The sequence below is a fragment of the Onychomys torridus genome, chromosome X (assembly GCF_903995425.1).
Source record: "Onychomys torridus chromosome X, mOncTor1.1, whole genome shotgun sequence".
Taxonomy (NCBI): domain Eukaryota; kingdom Metazoa; phylum Chordata; class Mammalia; order Rodentia; family Cricetidae; genus Onychomys; species Onychomys torridus.
The window spans coordinates 2,280,754-2,300,090 of NC_050466.1; the positions used below are offsets into that span (position 1 = coordinate 2,280,754).

The following is a 19,337-nucleotide window of genomic DNA, read 5'->3' on the forward strand; positions in this document are numbered from 1 at the left end:
GGTCTGAACTGGCAGTGTGGGTTCCTGTACTGAAGCAGACAAAGAAGCAATCCAGGGGTCAGTTTACATATTTATTATAGAAATCCCCTTCCAGTGTGAGTAGTGTCTTGGGCCCAGATCCATCGGTACAAAAAGAAAATGTAACACCGGGTAAGGGGGCAGGGGAACCCCCAGCTCCAGAAAGTCACAGACAATATAGAAAACACAGCTTATGTGGATCTGTTTAAAAAGTGGTGAATAGAAGGAATGCCAAGGAGGACACGATGTGGCCTGTGGCCCATGGCCAGATGTTACCTGAGGGTTTTGCTGGCATCCCCTAGTTGCCAGGTTTAACCACTGCAGCATCCTAGGATGTGACACACTCAAATGGCTCTGCTTCTTGACAACCTCAGCAAAGAGGCCATGGGCAGAGACAGTGACAACAGCTCCTTCAGGGACCCCACCTAGACCTCCAACCTTCAAATGTGGACAGAAGCCCATCTGCCCGAGAACTCTGGTGGGAAGGAGTCCTGTTGACAGAGGTATCTTAACCCCCCGAGACTCTCTCTATATGGTCCATCTTGTTGAGGCGGGGTCGTGGCTCATGAATGGAACAGTCTGGGCATAGGAACAGGAATGAACCCAACCAGGAATGAGCTCAGTTTCCCTTTTAGAAAATCCCTAGTGTTGGGCAAAGACAGTGAATACTAAATCACAACTGTAAACAGAAATGGAGGAAGGGGCAGAGTCCCCAAATCATTATCCCCTCTTTGAAGCTAGCTGGGGCCCTCCAGTCCCCCAGCACAAGATGAGAAGAGAAGCAGGGGTATCGGACATCCTCCTGGGCCCAAAAAGAAGTCAGGGGTCCTGTGAGACCAAGCAGTTGCCCCTCAGGACCAAGAGCAACCACATCCCAGGGCTCAGCGAGGTCGACCATCTGTCCCCCAGACTGGAGTATTTCCAGAGCAACAAGGGCCTTATCAGGAAGGGTCAGACCAATGTCCCTGGTGTCTGGGGATCAGAACTGGAAGTCTGCTCCCCCTCTAGCGTCAGGTCACTTAAGCGAGCACTCAGCTCCGGGGGATACAGGAAGTCCGTGTAGTATCTTTAGAAAGGACAGCAGGAATCCGGAAGACAGGGAAGATGAGAGGGAAAGACAGACAGGACACACACAGAGAGAGGAAAAGAGACTTGTTAAAGAGGTGGAGACAGGCACAGGACAGCACCTTCAGGCTCTTAAGCATGGGGTATGCAGCTTGAAAGAGAAGACCAGGGAGTGCACGTCCTTTCCTCCCAGCACCCTGACCTCAAGGCTCACTGCCAGCTGTCAAGTACTGGGGAGAATAGAAAAAATCCTTCTACAGCTTGGGAAAGAACTCCTGCTACCAACATCCAAGATCCCCCTCCCCAGGACCCCAAAGACTAATGCAGGTTATGTCTGATAGTGACCCCATGCCAAGACTATAGCTAGTCTCCTTGTGGTCCCACTCATCAGCTATTTTGACAAAGTGCCCCCTGGTCAGGATACCTTCAGCATCTGATTCAACACCCCTACCCATCAGTAAAAGCACCCCCATACCTGCCGGAGACAGGGGGTGCTGTGAAACTCCTCGAGTGTGGGAGCGGTGCCTGGCTGGGAGGACCGTATAGTGCCTGGCCCACCTCATAGCAGCGGGCATGGAGGAAGGGTACGTGTGTTGGGCCCACATGTGGGAGCACAGGCCGGCGCTGGGGCCCCATGGCCAGTCCCGAATTCCGGATGTACCAGTCCCGGAGGCCCTCTAGGGCAAGGTTCTTATGGCCACCTCGCTCACCAGCTGGAGGTAGCCGGGTGGGTGGTGGCATCCAGAGTAATGGGTTTGGATGCACTTCCAGACCCTCCATAGCTTCTGGGGGCAGGCCACAGGGCTTGGAACGGATGGCACGGGTGTTGGGGTCTTTGCTGCGGAGAAGGGGGCTGCTGCCGTCAGCAGCATATATGGGTGGAGGACCAGGGAGCATGGCAAGGAGCCCATCTCTGCGGGAAAGGGGTCCTGGGACTTCAGGAGCAGGCAGCAGATCCCCCCAACCTGCCCCACCAGCACCACGGGGCAAGCCCCTGTCCAATGAATAGTCCAAGAGGAAGTCTCCACATACAGGTGGGAGCCGAGGGGGCCCACGGGATGCAGGGGCAGCTGAGCTAGGCCGGGCAGCCCGAGGAGGGTCTGGGGGGCCAGTGGTGCGGGAGGAGAAGGCAGGGACTGGTTGGGGGCGCTCATACAGCACCTCGCTGCTTTTGCAGACTGGGGGACCAGCAGCAGGGGGAGCCAGGGGGGCAGGTGGAGATACAGCTCCCCCAGCAGCTGCCCGGTCCACCAGCAGGGCCTCAGAGCTATTGCTGCGGCGGGTGCGAGCTGCGAAGAGCGAGGCCCGATCGGAAGCAGGGTCAGGCCGAGGAAAGCCCATCTGGGAGTCCTGACTACCGGACCACTGGCGAGAATGGAGGCCTTCCGGTCTGGAGAGCAGAGGTGCGGTAACAAGGGCAGGGTCAGAAAAAGAAGAACAATGATGAGTACCCTGACTGTCTCAACTCTTTCTGCGCATCCACTATCTCTAGAGTAGGACCAGTATTAGAAGCTGTGTGCATGTAGTTGCTAAGTAGTGCATGGAAAGGGCCACTGAGATTTGGTCCCAGACAGGGAAGTGTACACCGGGACAGGGCTGCAAGCTCTTAGGGTGATGTAAATGTTTCTGGGAATGCGAAGGAAGCGCTAGCTAAGGTAGGACACACACAGGCACTCTTCTGTTACCGGGAGCCCCTATTCTGCTAAGGCTATCCTCATGGTTCCTTTCTACCTCCTGGAGGAAGCCCTGGGCCTTATGGCCGGAACTAAAGGCTTTCTGAACTCTAACACACCATGTTTATGAACCATCCCCACACAATCGTCCCACCATGCACAGAGTGTATGCCCCCAGAAGACAGGGATTCTGTTCACAGCATGGGAAAAGTAGGCATTTAAGTATTTAAGAAACACTAAAGTGTTTCGAGGCTGACTCTAGTTCAAAAAATTTGCATGAGTTCAAATGTCAGAACTTCGGTTTACTCACAAGTTACTTAATTAACCTTTCCATGCCTCAGTCTCCACACCTACAAAATGCAAACGGCACCTCCTCAGAGGGATCTTAGGATGATAAAGGAGTTGCTCTCCACCACAAATGCTGCCAGTTAGTAGCAGACAGTAGGCATTTGATACATGCTATCCAACATGCACTGTACCTGTGTCTTTCAAAGGCAGATATTACACTCACTTCACAAATGAGGAAGGAAAGAGTCAGAGAAAGAAAATGGCTTATCCAAAAAAACAAAAAACAAAAAAACACCGCAGCAAAGCCCATACTCAATCTTTCATGCCTCTGCCTCCAATTCCCACTTCAACTTCTCTCCACCTTTCAAAGCCCAGTTGCCCATGTCCCACATCTTCTGGTAATTTCTAGTCAACATCTACAGTTAGAACGAAAGGTTTCCTCCTCTGATACTCAGACCCACCCTCAAGAGTCCCCTTACTTGCAGAGCCGGGGGCCAGTGCCCCGGGTGAGGACAGGGGTAGCAGGCACACTTCGCCCCTCAAAACTGGAGGCACTCCTGGGCAGCGAGCGGGTGGGGCTAGACAGAGATGGCAGGCCCACATCGGGACCCAGGTTAGAAACTGCACCCACCAGTAGGCCCTCCTGCCAACCCAGGCTCAGGACCCCACTCCGAGACCCGGGAAAGGGGGAAAAGGTTCCTCTTTACCTGGTGGGACTGGCCACAGAGTTGCGCCGGCTCTTCAGGTCCCCGTAAATATCTGATGGGGGAGGCTTCCATGGGGCTCGCCGCTCAGGGCTCCCCCCAGATACTGCCCGAAACTGGTCCCAGGCCTTTGGTGGTGAGGGGCGCTCAGTTAGAGAGAAGCAGCTATGAGGATCCTCTGGGTAGGAGAGAGAATAGGGTAGAATTCAAAGAGAGGGCCGGAAGGGGCAGGGCCGGGCAGGTTTAAAGGGGAGGGGCATGGGCAAGCTAAGAGGTGAAGCATGGCAAATGCAGAGGCCGCCCTGCAGGTCTAGGGCAGAGGAGGCAGAGAGGTGAAGCAAAGGATACCTGGGAGCGAAAGGAGGAGGGGCTGAACAAAACAGGATATTCCGAGAGGACACAGGAGTGGGGTGAGCTCAGGGTGAGGGGATAGTTCTCACCATTATCGTGACTGGCCCCTGACTCTGAGAGGGAGCTGCTCTCCGAGTGCAGAACTCCATCCTCTACAGGTGAGAAAGGGGAAAGCAGTCTGTCACTCCAAGGTCTGGGCTCCATCCCTTACACCACTGGATAGGCGCCTCTGTGTATTCTGCCTTCTGCCTCCTGACTCTGACGCCTCCCCAAGAGCCCATCTTTGCCAGACACAGACCTATAATCCCAGCTACCCAAGAGGCTCCAGAAGTGGTGTGTGTGTGTGTGTGTGTGTGTGTGTGTGTGTGTGTGTGTGTGTGTGTATGAGAGAGAGAGAGAGAAAGAGAGAGACAGAGAGAGAGACAGAGACATACACACACACACACACACACACACAGAGACAGAGACAGACAGAGACAGACAGAGACAGACAGAGAGGGGGGGGGAGTTCTGCCTGGACTATGGAATGTGTTCAAGACCAGCCTGGGCAACTTACCAAAATCCTGTCTCAAAATAAAGTAAAAACAAAACAAAGGAGCCAAGCAGTGGTGGCGCATGCCTTTAATCCCAGCAGAGGAAGGGGGATCTCTGTGAGTTTAAGGCCAGGCTGGTGTACCGACTGAGTTCCAGGACAGCCAGGGCTACACCGTGAAACCCTGTCTCAAAAACAAATAAAAAAATACAAAACAAAACAAAACAAATAAACAAACAAAAACAAAAAAGCAAGGAGCTGGAGAGATGGCTCGGTGGTTAAGAACACTGGCTACCCTGGCAGAGGACCTGGGTTCAGTCCTCACACAACAGTCCAAAGGTTTCAAAGCCTCCACAAGCATCTGTGTGCATGTGGTAAACGTAAAAAAATGAATAAGTCTTTTTAAAAACAAAAATAAAAAGCCAAGTGGTACTGGTGCATGCCTTTAATCCCAGCACTTGAGAGGCAGAGCCAGGCGGATCTCTGTGAGTTCAAGGCCAGCCTGGTCTACAGAGTGAGTTCTAGGACAACCAGAACTGTTACACAGAGAAACTCTGCCTCAAAAAACCAAAATAAGTAAACAAATAATAAAATAAAAATAAAAAAGAGGACTGCTATGTAGTTCCATGGTAGAATGCTTATCTAGAATGCTGGAGGGCCTAGGTTCAACCCTACCATACATAAAAATATCTACCTTTACCTGAATTCAAGCCTATCATGAACTCAAGTATTCATCTTCCTGTGGCCTACTGTTCAAGACCACTCTCTCTCTCTTTTTTTTTAAAGATTTATTTATTTATTACATATACAGTGTTCTGCCTGCATGTGTCTTTGTGGGCCAGAAGAGGGCACCAGATCTCATTACATGATGGTTGTGAGCCACCATGTGCTTGCTGGGAATTGAACTCAGGACCTCTGGAAGAGCGGCTGGTGCTCTGAACCTCTGAGCCATCTCCCCAGCCCTCAAGATCTCTCTTAACCTCAAGTCAGGTTATCACAATTCTCCTTGAGGGGTGAGTCCCTTAAGTCCTGCTCACCTCTCTGCTTTCAATGGCTGCTCTGCCTCTCCACCATTCCCATATGCATTAGCCACAGTCCATTCTCATGACCATTTTTCACTCACTGGAGAGATGTGGGACCCAGCTTACCTTGGCTGAGCTGAGCAAGGCGTGTGCCCAGGCAGACACCCTGGGCATTGACTAGTGCTCCGGCAGATAGCTGGAGCACAGGGAGGCCAAGGCGGCCTCGGAAGTCCCTGAGCTGCTCCTCCAGCTCATGCAGCCTCCGCAGTGCATCAACCTGTACCTGGCGCCGCCGCCGCCTCTGCTCTCCACTAAGGTCAGGGGCCAGGGCCAGGCGTCGGGCGGCAGCTGCGATCTGCTGCTGCACTGACACCTCCCGCTCCAGGGCCTCAAGAGCCAGTTCCTGCACAAGCCAAAAGGGGGGGCATAGGACTAAATAATAGAAATGACTACCCAGAAGAGTGGAGAGTTGACAGAGCCCATCTACACCGGAAGTGGGGCCTGTTCTTCCTGGGGGAGTCTGTTTGCCCAGGGAAGGAGTTTCTTCTTCCTCTGGGAACAGGATGAGGAAGTAGGCCTGTGTATCTTGTAAAGATAGGGAGCTTGTCTTGAGGCAGTTGGGGTCCAGTACTGCATGGGGAACCCACCTGTTCAAACTCTTTCCCTCCTTAACTCGGCCAAGTCCTGGCTATAACCTCCATTCTGCCCCTCAGCAGCACCATCTTGCTCCCACACCCAACTGCTTACCTCAGCAGGACACAAGGAGTGGTGACTTGGGTTTGGGTGTGGTGGAGGGTACACACGAGCAGCAGGGGGCCTCCGGCGTACCAACTGAGGACGTTCACCAGGCTCCAGTGGGCACTCGGGGGGCAGCTGGCCAGTTAGCTCCTGGAGGGGACGGGACAGAGACTACAAGAGTCAGTTGGAGCGATGGCATAAAGTAGTGTAAGGGTGCAAGAAACTATCCCTCCCAAGGGGCCTACCCCTGCTCAATACTCCACATGTACTAGGTCTCCTCCTCCTCTCAAGAGCTCTACCACCAGTGTAGGAAGTGTGGACTCTAAGGCCCTCAGTGGCAAAAAAATAAAAATCTCTGAGCCATTGGGCAAAGGAATTTTTGAAATGTGGAGCCCAGAGTTCTTAGTTTTTATAATTATAAAAGCCCACTCTATATGCTGCATATATAACATGGGCTGCATCTTCTGAATCCCATTAGAGTGTGTGTGTGTGTGTGTGTTTGCGCAGACCACAGGCCAATCTCAGATGCTGTTTCTCAAAATACTACCTACTTTTTTTTTGAGACAAAGTCTTACTCACTAGCTTGGGACTTGCTGATTAGGCTAGCCTGGCTGGTGAGCAAGCTCCAGGGAAGCCATCTGGCCTCCACTTCCCCAGCACTAGGATTCCAAGTGCTGACCACCATACCTATTTTGCATGGGTTCTGCAGTTGAACTCAGGCCCGGATGCTTACATGGCCGACTGAGCTAACCCCCGAGCCCCCGAAGCCTATTATTCCTTCAGGAAAAGTCTGTGGCTGCTCACACTAGGAAGGGTAAAAGCAGAGCTACAGTCAGGTGTGGTGGATCATGCCTATAATTGCAGTTCTTGGGAGGCTAAGACATGAGCTAGAGATCACCACAGGCTACAGTACGAGTTCTAGGTCAGCCTGGGCTACAGAGTAAGACTCTGCTCAGAAAACAGATGAATGGATAGACAGAGGGAAGGGAAAAATAACTCATCCTGTGTCCCTTTAGGATGGACTCTGTTGCCCAATTTTGGAAACAGCTTTCACTTTTGAGGGTTTGGGAAGGTTTTAAATTATTCACAAGTGACTATGGGTCTGCATCATGTTTCATTAATTCTGTGACCTCTAAGTCAAACTTGGAGGACACCCAGGGTGACAAGAACACTCCTAACTGGCAGCCAAGCAGTTAGGCACCTATCACAGCAGTCTGCCAGCTTAGGCAGCCTGGCTCTCGCCCTTCCCGCCTGCCAGCCCTGGGGCCAGGCCCTCACCGCCTCCTGCAGACACACTTTCCTGAGCTCTTGAAGCTTGAGGCTCAGGGCCTCTTGCAGAACCCGCTGGCGGTCAAGCAGCCCTCGAAGACGCTCTGACTTCACCTGGGGGGCAGCCTCTCCAAACAGGGCAGCTGCACAGGGGGAGCAAAGGTCAGGATAGCTACTACATCCTGGAGCAACTGGGGGGCCAGGGACCCACCCTCCGCAAGCAGACACACGGAGACGCTGGGCAGGGAAGGGCAGCAGGAAGTGGAAGCCGCTGCTGACCTGGGGCATTGAAGGTAGGAGAGCTGATCAGCTGACCTTTGACTTCCATCCTTGTACTGTTTGGAGGCTGTGGCTGACAGCTGGACAAAGCCTGGCAGTGACACAGCACAGGAGGCATTAAGGAGATACATCCCATGCCACGTCCCCCTCCCCCCCCCCACCCGCCCCATCCCTGCCCAGTCCCACTTCCCACACTCCAGCTAGGACCATGAAGTACCCTGGGTCCCACCGGCCTACCTGGCCTGCCTGCTCAGATTCTGTGTCAATGTCTGGACCCACTTGGCCTGGTCCCTTGGTTCCCTTCCCATTGAGTGCTAACACAGTAAGTGGGAAGCTGGGAAGACTCACAACGCCTCCTCAGAGGCCCATAGGCCACACAGAGCCAGGAGTCTCACCTAGGGAGAGAAGTCATGGTACACATTCAAGTGAGTATAGCAACAGTGAGCTCTGGGTGCCCGGAACAGTTACTTTGCCATGTCACAAGGACTCCTCAGGCAGGAGCTCCATCATTATTACCTTTTCCAGCCCAGTAAAGGACACAGCATAGGACAACTCTTCCGGTCGTATGCAATCCCCCAAAACAGCAGCTCCAACCCCACCAACTGTCTCTTGAGCACCTCCATCAGCTTTAGGACTTTTGCCCAGGGTGTGGCCACAGTCTAGGGAAACTGTTTTCAACCTCTCACCTCTGGAACATTGTTTCTCATTTAACATTTTGGGGCTGTTTTGGTTTGGGCACATGGTCTCACTCTGTAGCCTGGGCTAGCCTGAAAGTCACTATGTTTAAGCTGGTCTTGAACTCATGGCAAGCCTCCTGCCTTAGCCTGCCACATGCTGGGGTTAAAGGCCGGCACTATCATGGCCAGCTCATTCTGGGGCTTAAATGCCCCTTTCAGAGGTGGCCCCTGAGTGACGTCGTCCCACAGCTCCTGCTGAACAAGGGAGAGTCCCTCCCTGCGTTGCCATTTGGACAGGAAGCATGTCTGCCCCAGTGTACTGGTAGCTCCAGCTACCCCAGACACTACTGCACACAGCAAGTAGTCCACAAACGTATACCAGCTGGCTGGACAAGTGTGACTGAGCAGAGCTGGCTCTCTACTTGTCCTAATTCCATCCTGCTGCCCTGATGTAGCAAGGAGTGCCCCTTGACCACAGGGTCCCTCCAGCCCCTCTTCGCTTCCACTCTGTTCTGAGGCCAGCACAGAAGCTACCCTGCTGGGATGGGTGAGGCGCGCCATCCAACAGCCAGAGATAACACATTTTCTGCCTCTCTTTTCTGCCCTGGATGACCACGGAGCCTGCTTGGCTAGCAGCCAGCCCTCCTTCTGCTTCTCTGGAGTTTGCTCTCTCCTCCCATATCCTGCTCAGTCCCCAACTGGGCAACCAGGTGACATCACCTCCCACCACCTGTCCTAACCTACCTTGAAATTCCCAGCTTGTCATGGTGTGCTAGAGAAGACCCAGACAACCAAGGAAGCCTGGCTAGAAGCTCCTTCCCCGTTTTCCTACCGTGGGGTATAAGCAAACGGCCTCTTAGGTACCCTAGTTTCTCTGTAGTCTTCCTGACTGTCCCACAGGGTCTGTATCCTTCCTCCAAAGGACTCATGCATTACCCCAAAGCCTTTTCTACAAATCCAGCCAGTGTGTGCACTGCAGACGGTCCCCCCCAAGCCCACCCATCTGAGGTTCAACACTCCAGCACGACAGGGTTTCTTGGATACCTCACCTTAGCTTCCTCTGTCCCTCAGCTCCCAGAACACCTGCTTTCCCGACCCATTTTAGTTTGGAAAACTTTCACAAGGCTTGCCTGAACTCTCCTCCACCCCAACAGAAACCCAACTTCCCCGACCCCTGGGCCCATTCACCCAGCTCACCAACATCAGTCTCCTGCTCCACACCAGAGTGCCTCAATCCCTCCTTCTTTAGCAAATCTGAGCATCCTGGAAGTCAACACAGGGTCCAGAAAGGAACCCCGACTCCACCCTGTCAGTCTGACCTCTGGGACATAGCTGGGGCATGAGTCATTGGGTCACTGGGCAGGCGAGACACAGGTCAACGCCCCACACCTCCATACCTGACTCAGAAACCTTTGCTTTGGCTCTCCTCTGATCTGCACACTCGCCTTGGGACTTAGGACTGCCTCACACCAAGACGAGACGGTAAAGAAGCAATCCACCACCACCCCTGCATCACTAAGGCACCCTCACACAAACCTCTGAGACCCTTGTCTTGTCATTCTGTTGTCCTGTTGCTGGGATAGATTGCAGCGAGAGCCACAGAGGGCACATGCGGGAACACACACACACACACACACACACACTCACACACTCACACACACACACCCAGAGGCAGGCCCAGCAGGTTTTTCAGGTCTGCCCTTCTGACACCATAGCCGAGAAAAATTCCTGGCTCTAATGACTGTTTACAACCAAGATATTTCACCTGGGTGGCACTCCAATGCTGTCAATGAGAGCCCCCATTTCCACATCCTGCCACCACTTGATCAAAGGCATACGCAAAGTCTGCACTGCTCCCCAGTGCTCCCCAAACGTACAGCACACCCCCTTCCATCACTCTGGTGAACAAATAGAGGGAGGAACAGACGCCCGAACAGCAGTGGTTTCTAAATAGTTCAGCTGGTCTTTCCCGAGCCGAGAGCCCTGGTAAAGAGGCCACCCTGAAGACCCTGGGAGAAGAAGTGAGCGATGGGGAAGCGAAGATGAGGATGAGTCTCTCTGCCCCATCCCTGATCCTCCATTTGCAACTAAGAACTCTTATCAAGAAAGGAAACTGACACCAGGTGGTGGTGGCGGCGGCGCACGCCTTTATTCCCAGCACTCGGGAGGCAGAGGCAGGTGGATCTCTGTGAGTTCGAAGCCAACCTAGTCTACAGAGATCCAGGACAGGCACCAAAGCTACACAGAGAAACCCTGTCTCGAAAAAAATCCCTCCCTCCCCCCAAAGAAGGGAACTGGCCAGGTGGGCATTTGCCCTGTTCCCCAGGCCCCCTGTACTGAACACTATCGCTACCCTGTACTGTCCATGTACTCCTTCCACAGAGCATGCTCTCTGGATGTTGACTTCAGGACGCTGGACCCCAGCCCAGCCCTCAATTCCTGTGCCTTCACTGTCTCACACCCCGGCCCATTGCTCCGAGGTACTCACCAACGCCAGAGTGCTGTCTGAAGCTTCGAACAGCTCAAAAAGAAGAGTTTCTCATCCAGGCCCTCGCTTTCCTGGCAGTAGATGTGAAGAGCAGCGACTGCTGTCTTGGCTGCCTCCCACTAGGTAAAGGCCCAGCCTACCTGGACAGGAACTGGGCTGGCCCATACCTCTTAACCCTTACCTGCCTGCTTCCACGGCTAGGGCCACTCCTGGGGAGGCGGTCTCAGGGGCCAGGGGCCTCACTCAGTGCCCACAGGGCCAAGAAGAAAGCATAGAACTCTCTTCTGACTGCAGACACCTAGGAGAGAACTGGGGGAGAAGCGCAAGGAGCTGTGGGAGGAGCCCCTGCCTCTCCTGCTACCGAGACTCCCCCAGGCCACTGGAGTCTGCCTGGACAAGGTAGCACCTCAGAGAATGGGGGCTCGGAAGCTGTGAAGTACACACACACACACAGACACACACACACACACACACACACACACACACACACACTCACACGCGCCTGCCTGGACAAGGTAGCACCTCAGAGAATGGGGGCTCGGAAGCTGTGAAGTACACACACACACACACCTATAAAAGGTAGCAGCACCTCATGGCATGGGGTCTAGGAAGCTATGAGGTACACACGCATACACACACCCCTGGGTTTTTTACTCTGAGCACAGTGCATCACCTTCTCCAGGCTCTTAGCCTTCCCTCACAGAGCAAGGCAGGGATAAGAGAAGGTCTTAGGAGCAATTTCTTCCATAATTAGGATAATGGTTTTCTAAGTTGCAGAGAGAAGTTAACAGGGTTTCTCTGTATAGCAGCCCTGGCTGTCCTGGAACTTACTCTGTAGCCCAGGTGGCCTCGAACTCACAGAGATCCGCCTGCCTCTGCCTCCTGAGTGCTGGGATTCAAGGAAGACCTGTGCCACCACCGCCCCACAGAAAGCTAACCTTTCTAAGGAGAGACCAGATCTCAAGACACTACCTTCCAGAGTCCAGGAAGAAATAATCCTGGTAAACAGACTATAATAACATTTCTGGCCTGGAGCAAAGCTTTATGGCAGGCAAGGAAACTGAGAACTCCCTATAATGCCTCTCAACACAACCCTACCTGTGCTCTAATCCTGTCCTGGGCACATACCAAACATCCTCTACTCCAGGTAAGACGATCTGCTTGGTGACCTAAGCTGGGTCCCTCCCTTAGAGACGCCCCTGCCATGTATGACCAGGGCGCGTGGTTAGGCTGTTCCCTCGCACACTGGGACGGAGAGCCTAGAGGAGTTCCCTCAGTCACATGAGACTTCCCGCGAACCTTTCTTCCCCTTTCTTCCTGGTTGTGAAATTTATGATGTGACACACAAAGGACCCTTTCATCTCCTTCCCTCTTTCCCTCCTTTGGTGTGCTGGTGGAGACAAGCAGCAGGCAGGCGAGCACTGAGCTGAACACTGCTGGGGACTACACTATTTTTTCTTTTTTCTTTTCTTTGATTAATCAATCAATTAATTAATTTGTTTATTCTGGTTTTTCAAGACAGGGTTTCTCCGTGTAGCTTGGAGCCTATCCTGGATCTTCCAGAGGACCTGAGTTCAATTCCGAGCATCCATGTCAGGTGGCTCATAACCGCCTATAACTCCAGTTGCAGGGGGTCTAATACCTCTAGCTTCTAAGGGTACTTGTGCACATGTACACACACACACACACACACACACACACACACACACACACACACGGTTAAAAATTAAAATTTTAAGAAATCTTAAGATTTGGCCAAGCAGTGGTGGCACATACCTTTAATCCCAGCACTCGGGAGGCAGAGGCAGGTGGATCTCTGAGTTCGAGGCCAGCCTGGTCTACAGAGTGAGTTCCAGGACAGCCAGGGCTACACAGAGAAACCCTGCCTCAAAAAAAGATTAAGTTATTTATTTACTTACTTACTTTATTTTGTTTTGGAAACAGGGTCTTACTATGCAGTCTCGAGTGTCCTGGAACTCGCTGTGTAGACCATGCTGGCCTCAAACTCATAGGAACCCACCTATCAATGCTTCCCAAGTCTGGGGATTAAAGGCATGTGCTACCATGCCCAGCTTATTATTTTTACTTATGTGCACGAGTGTTGGCCTGAACATATGTCTGGGAATCATGTGCCTGCAGTGCCTGTGGAGGCCACAAGAGGGCAACAGACCCCAAGACTGGAGCAACAGATGGTTGCAAACCATCACGTGGGTGTTGAGGATTCAATCTGGCTCCTCTGGAAGAGCAGGCAGTGTTTTTAATTGCTGAGCCATCTCTCCAGTCCCAACAATTTTGTTTATTTGTTTGTTTGTCTGTTTTTAAAGAACAATAAATCTGAGGCTTCTCTGAGAGATGGCTTAGTGGTTAAGAGCACTTGCTGCTCTCCTAGAGGACTGGGGTTTGATTCCCACAGTACCCATATCAGGTGGCTCACAAGCACCTTCAATTCTAGTTCTAGGGGGGGAACCAAGGCCCTCTTTTGGCCTCTGTGGGTACCAGTACACATGTGCCATATATGGACACAGACACATGCACATAAATAAAAATAAATCTGAAATAATAATACTATTAAATCCACAGAGGTAGACTAGTTTAGAAGTGGGAAATCGACAGTAATTCCTGGGCCAAGAAGACAAGTGGGGCTGGCTGAGTCACCCCCACACATTAGTGTCCATTCACGATGGTTTTCAGTACTGGCAATTGAACCTAGGGCTCTGTGCACGCTAAACACGCACTCTCCACAGAACTGACTATATATAGCTCTAGCCCCCCAATTTTAACAGGCCAGGAGATGGGCTAGCCTCTAAACACACATGGACTCTGTACAGATAGTAAGTGGTGAGTCGGGGATTGAACTCTACTTCCTAGCCATGTGGCTGCTCCGAAAACTCACTTTTCTGTGCCTCAATGTCCTCATCTGTTAAACTGGAAACTGGGGCTGTGGAGGGAACATTACAGGGACTCGGAGACCTCCTCAATGTCAAATTATAGAACAGCTGCCAGGCACGGTGGCCTTTAATCCCAGCACTAAGGAACTCTGTGAGTTCGAGGCCAGCCTGGTCTACAGAGTGAGATCCAGGACAGCCTCCAAAACTACACGGACAAACCCTGTCTCAACAACAACAACAACAACCCCCCCCCATAAAAAAACTTAAAAAAAAAACTAGAAACAGATGCTCACGGAGTTATTACAAGCAACTAATTTAATTCCTTTACAGCTTGCTAGGACACAGCAACTGGCTGGGTATCGGTACCCAAAGTACACTGCTGTTATAATTATGAGTATTCCTCCCCAATGAATCAAACAGATATATTTGGATGCTTTTTTTTTTTTTTTTTTTGACACAGAGCTGGTATCATTCAGCCTCACCCAATAAATCTGAAACAGATGTTTGTTTTCTCTCTTCTTGGGTAACCTTGTCTGAATTCTCACTATCCAAAATCAAGAACTGAAAGTACTCATGACGCCAAGGAGATGGGTGGGGGGAAGGAGGGGAAAACGCTGACAAAGCAAGCCTAACAATGGGAGTCTGGATTCCCAGAAGTCCTGGAAGAGCCAGATACAATGTCTCAGGTCTGTAATCGCCTGCGGGCAAGATGGGAGGCAAAGACAAGAACTCCCCTGAAGCACTTGGGCCAGCTAGCCTGTGATCCACAGCACCGCTAGCCTGTGATCCACAGCACCGCTAGCCTGTGATCCACAGCACCGCTAGCCTGTGATCCACAGCACCGCTAGCCTGTGATCCACAGCACCGCGGCAAAGGAGACACCCTACCTCAAACAAATGAGAAGTGGGACCAACACCTGGAGAAGCCCTTCCACACCCATACATCAGCCCTCACACACGAGGACACACATACACCAAAATAAAGGGTAACAGCAGGATACCCCAGTGGGTACAAAGGTGCTTGCCATCAAGCTTGAGGACTGAGTTCAATGTCTAGGACTCAACATGGTGCAGGAAGCTAGCTGACTCCTAAAGGTTGTCCCCACCCCCACCCCCCAACACAAAATCATCCCTGACTTCCACATATGAAATAAATGTAAACAAATACTTAAAATTGTCAACAAAGAATTAAACATATTCAGATGCACTTGAGATACACAGAGCTGGTATCTCAGCCTCTAAAGTCTCCCTTCTTGCTAAAAGCAGCCATATTTGAAACAGGCTCCTCTGTGTGTCCCCTCCCCCATTCTCTAACTCATCATTAAAAAAGGCAGGAACTGGGATAGATGTGATGTATGCCTGTAATACCTGCACCAGGGAAGATGAGACGGGAAAATCAGGAGTTCCAAGCCAGGCTGGATAGTGAAATACCGTCTCAAAACAAAAATCAAACAAACAAAAAAAAAAGCAAGGCCAAACCATGGTGGCGCAGAACTTTGATCCCAGCACTCGGGGGAGGAGGGGGGCAGAGGCAGATGGATATCTGTGAGTTCCAGGACAGCCAGGACTGCTTCACAGAGAAACCCTGTCTTGGGGGAAAAAAATGACGGAACCAAACACATTTCAGATAACACTGATACATTGTCACAACTGTATCTGATTCAAAGAATCTGCCTGCCAGTGATGAAACACAGGGTCTTGGATATCTACTTCTGAACAACATTCCTAGCCTCTAAACATATTTTTCAGTCAGTCATTAAAATGCAGAAACAAATAACTTCAGATAACTTAGTATTTTTCACTGTCTGAAGTCCTGGAAGTTTTCCTCTCTCATAACTTACCTACCAAATAGAATGGGACAAGAGTAACCTCTGAGTTGGTATTAGGTCTATATAAATGTTTTTGATAAATAAAATGGGTCTGACATTCCTTATTCAAACTCACAATTCTGAGACTAACATATTAGCCTCTTGCTATTTCTCCCTATTCATCCTCATAATCAAGTTTTGCACAGCAGAGAAATCTCCATTTCATTGTTACTACTAGATGAGCCTGAATTTTTATTTATTTTCTCCACAACACCAGGGATAAAACTCAGGGCGTTATCCAGCTATATCCCTAGCCCATTTTGTTTGTTTGGTTGTTGTTGTTTGTATTCTTGGGACAGGGTCTCACTATGTAGCTCTGGCTCTCCTAGAACTCACTCTGTAGACCAGGCTGGCTTTGAACTCCCAGAGATCCACCTGCCTCTGCCTCCCAAGTGCTGGGATTAAACATGTGCAATACCATCACCTGGCTTGTCTTCCAATTTTTAAAAAATGTCTTGCCAGGGCCTACACAGGTCTGCACCAGGTCCTCTGCATATATAGTTCAGCTTTCAGTTTAGAATTTTGTCTTGTTTTGGTTTTTGAGACAGGGTTTTTCTGTGTAGCCCTGGAACTCACTCTGTAGCCCAGGCTGGCCTCCAACTCAGAAATCCACCTGCTTCTGCATCCCGAGTGTTGGGATTACAGATGTGCGCCGCCACCGCCCGGCTCAATTTAGTATTTTTATGGGACTCCTGAGTGTGTGAATGAGTGGGTCTCTGGTTCTTGTGCCTTCTCTTAGGGTTCTTTTCCTTCTGTAGTTTGCCTTGTCCAACTTCAATGTGACGATTTTTGTTTTATCTTATTATATTTTATTATCTTATTTTGTTAGAAAATATAAAAGTATCCTGAAAAAAAAAAGAGAGAGAGAGAGATGTGGCTTGCCAGGCATGGTGGTGCACACCTTTAATCCCAGCACTCAGGAGGCAGAGGCAGGAGGATCTCTGTGAGTTCAAGGCCAGCCTGGTCTACAGAGTGAGTTCCAGGACAGCTAGGACTACATATCAAGACCCTGCCTGAAAATTAAAGAATAAATAAATAAACAAATAAATAAATAATGGGTCTTGCTATTTTCTGGGCTGACCAGAGACTCCTGGGCTCAAGTGAAGCTCCCACATTTGCTTCTTGAGTAGCTGGAGATGCAGGGTTATCACACTACCAAGCTAAATGAGCCTGATTCCAACATCCAGCAATGGTCACTGCCTATACCCACACACAACACACCCCACACAGAGACCCTTATGGATGGGATGGGTTAGCACCCAAATGTCTATTGTTAACTTCACGAGAGGAAAAAAGAAATCCCTTCCCTCATCCCACCCCTACCAAGTCCTAAAGCCTCTGACCTAGAATAGTTTTCTTGTTTTGTTTTGTTTCATTGGTTCCAAAAAGCAGGGATCATACCTGCTAGGATCAAAATCAGGTGAAGCAGATAACATGACTTCAAAGATTCATACACACCCCGTGTGTCTTAACTTAGTATCTTTTCAATCTCCATACCTCCCTCACCCAACATGGGACGGCCCCCAATATAGAAAGACTGGAAATATGATCCAGACCTCTCAGACTCCCAGAGCGTCAATGAATAATTTAGGGTGTTCTTTCACATTTCGGGAGAGCGGGCGGTGGAGGAACATTTCCATGCATTCCTAGGGCAGACGGGGTTGGGGAAAGCCCATACAAAAACCCCACCTGCCACAAAGAGCTTACAGGGCTACTGGTTTCTGTTAAAAGCAGTATAAAGAACATACTTTAGAAGCCCTGAGAATAACAGAGCTCTCAAGTTCTGAGGCAAGGTATAATGAGACCCAGAGCACATAAGGGATGGGAAATGAGTATTAGGAAGGAGGAGGGACTGAATAAGTTGGAAGGTTACAATAACAAGTAAGACAGGAGGCCTGGTTTTGGGAATGGTATGGGAGGTTAGGACAAGAATGAGTGCATGGTATAAAAGCAGACAGAATGATTATTACAAGTTCCACACCAGCCTAGGCTACATAGTAAGGCCCTGTCTTTAAAAAATAAATAAATAAAGGCTGGGCATGGTGGTGGTATATGCCTATAATCCCGGCACCCCAGAGGCAGAGGCTAGAGGAGCACATCACATGTTTGAGGCCATCCTGGACTACACAGCAAGTTCCAGGACAGTCAAGGCTACATAGACAAATCCCGTCTAAAAAGAAGAACAGAGCCGAGACAAAACGCTGGATAGAAGAAAGAAAAAGCCCCCGGAAACAAACAACAGTACAGAAGGCAGAGATGAAGGGAAGGAAAGGGCAGGTTCCGGTGGAGGTCAGGAACAAGAAAAGACCAGGGCAGAATGAAGAGAGGGATGAGGCGGTGGTGGGAGAGAAAAAGGGAAAACGGATGGAGCTCAGCAGTGGTAGTGGGGGCACAGTACAGGAGGGTACAGAAGCCAGAGGTCAGCAATCAGGATAGCACTGGAACAAATTAGGGTTAGAGGGTCAGAACATTTGCCTGGAAGGAATTCAGAGACTGGATAAGCATTTGGAGAACAGTGTGGTCAAGCATCAGATCAGAATCCGGAGTTAGGGCTTCAGGGATAGGATAGGGTCAAACAGGGACCTGGACCAAAGACAAACCTGGACAAGGCTGGGGAACAGAACTGGGCTTGGCGGACAAAGAAGGGGTTCAAGACCACAGCACGTCAAAATATAGTTAGGTCAGGGGTATGAGGACTAAAGGCTCTGGGCCAAGGACTTCGGGGTTTAAAAAGGATGTCGACAGAAGAGACCGGGGTCAGAGGTGGGAGCATAGGGTCAGAGACTGTAAGTGCGCGTGCAGGTCCATCCTTGTGGATGTTTCGGGGCCTTGTCCCGCCCTGTCCCCACCCTTCTTCTCCTGGCAGGAACGGTTACTCACCGAGGGTCCTCGCACCGCCGTGCAGGTGGGGTCGGTAGAGGCCGACAGGCATCTAGTGGGCGCGCCTTCCCTCGCAGCGCCCCGCTCGTCCCTGGGAGCGCGCCTCCTCGCTTCTGCTCCCTACCTCTGGGCCGCGTTCGACCGCACGCACTACCGTTAGCCTTCGGGGGCAGATGGGGGACCCCTAGATGGTGGGAGAGGTGCACCGGCCCCGCCGTGGGCGGCGGCCCCGCGCACCTCACCTTTAACTCGGGATGTCCGTTGCTGGCTGCACAGCCACCTCCGGCGCTGAGCGCGAACCTAGGAGGCTGGAGAACGAGGGGGGCGGGGCGCGGGACCACAGCAGCGGCAGACACAAAGTGCGCAGGCGCCAGCTTGGGTCTTCGATTTTCCTGCTTTGGGAGCGCCAGGAATGAAGAAGCCGGGAGCGTGTGCGCAGGCGCCTTTTTGGGCTGTGGAACCCTAAGCCGCGCCCCCTAGGTGAGCCAACCGGAGGCCCTGACTCCAAGTCACTCTTGCCCCAAGACAGTATCCCAAATGCTATCTATAAACCTTTATCACGCCTCTAAAGTACCCCCAACGACTCCTTTTACCATCT

At 51.3% G+C, this 19,337-nt stretch overlaps 1 protein-coding gene across 4 annotated transcripts; it reads right to left on the reverse strand.

The window, feature by feature from the left end:
* Positions 1–63: 63 nt before the first annotated feature.
* Positions 64–19,115, reverse strand: Ccdc120 (coiled-coil domain containing 120). 4 transcript variants are annotated; one of them, XM_036174676.1, is made up of 12 exons: positions 18,740–19,115; positions 11,286–11,413; positions 8,177–8,334; positions 7,940–8,030; positions 7,670–7,803; positions 6,401–6,541; positions 5,780–6,056; positions 4,189–4,251; positions 3,752–3,926; positions 3,524–3,622; positions 1,559–2,473; positions 64–1,084 (listed from the first exon to the last, which is right to left on the reverse strand). In XM_036174676.1, the coding sequence occupies exons 4-12, from the start codon at positions 7,986–7,988 to the stop codon at positions 970–972; spliced, it is 1,968 nt and encodes a 655-aa protein (XP_036030569.1). In that variant the 5' UTR covers positions 7,989–8,030; positions 8,177–8,334; positions 11,286–11,413; positions 18,740–19,115; the 3' UTR covers positions 64–969. The 4 variants fall into 4 exon arrangements, with proteins under 4 accessions (XP_036030569.1, XP_036030571.1, XP_036030568.1 ...); XM_036174678.1 differs by lacking the exon at positions 11,286–11,413 and having other exon boundaries at positions 7,976–8,030; XM_036174675.1 differs by lacking the exon at positions 11,286–11,413.
* Positions 19,116–19,337: the final 222 nt, after the last annotated feature.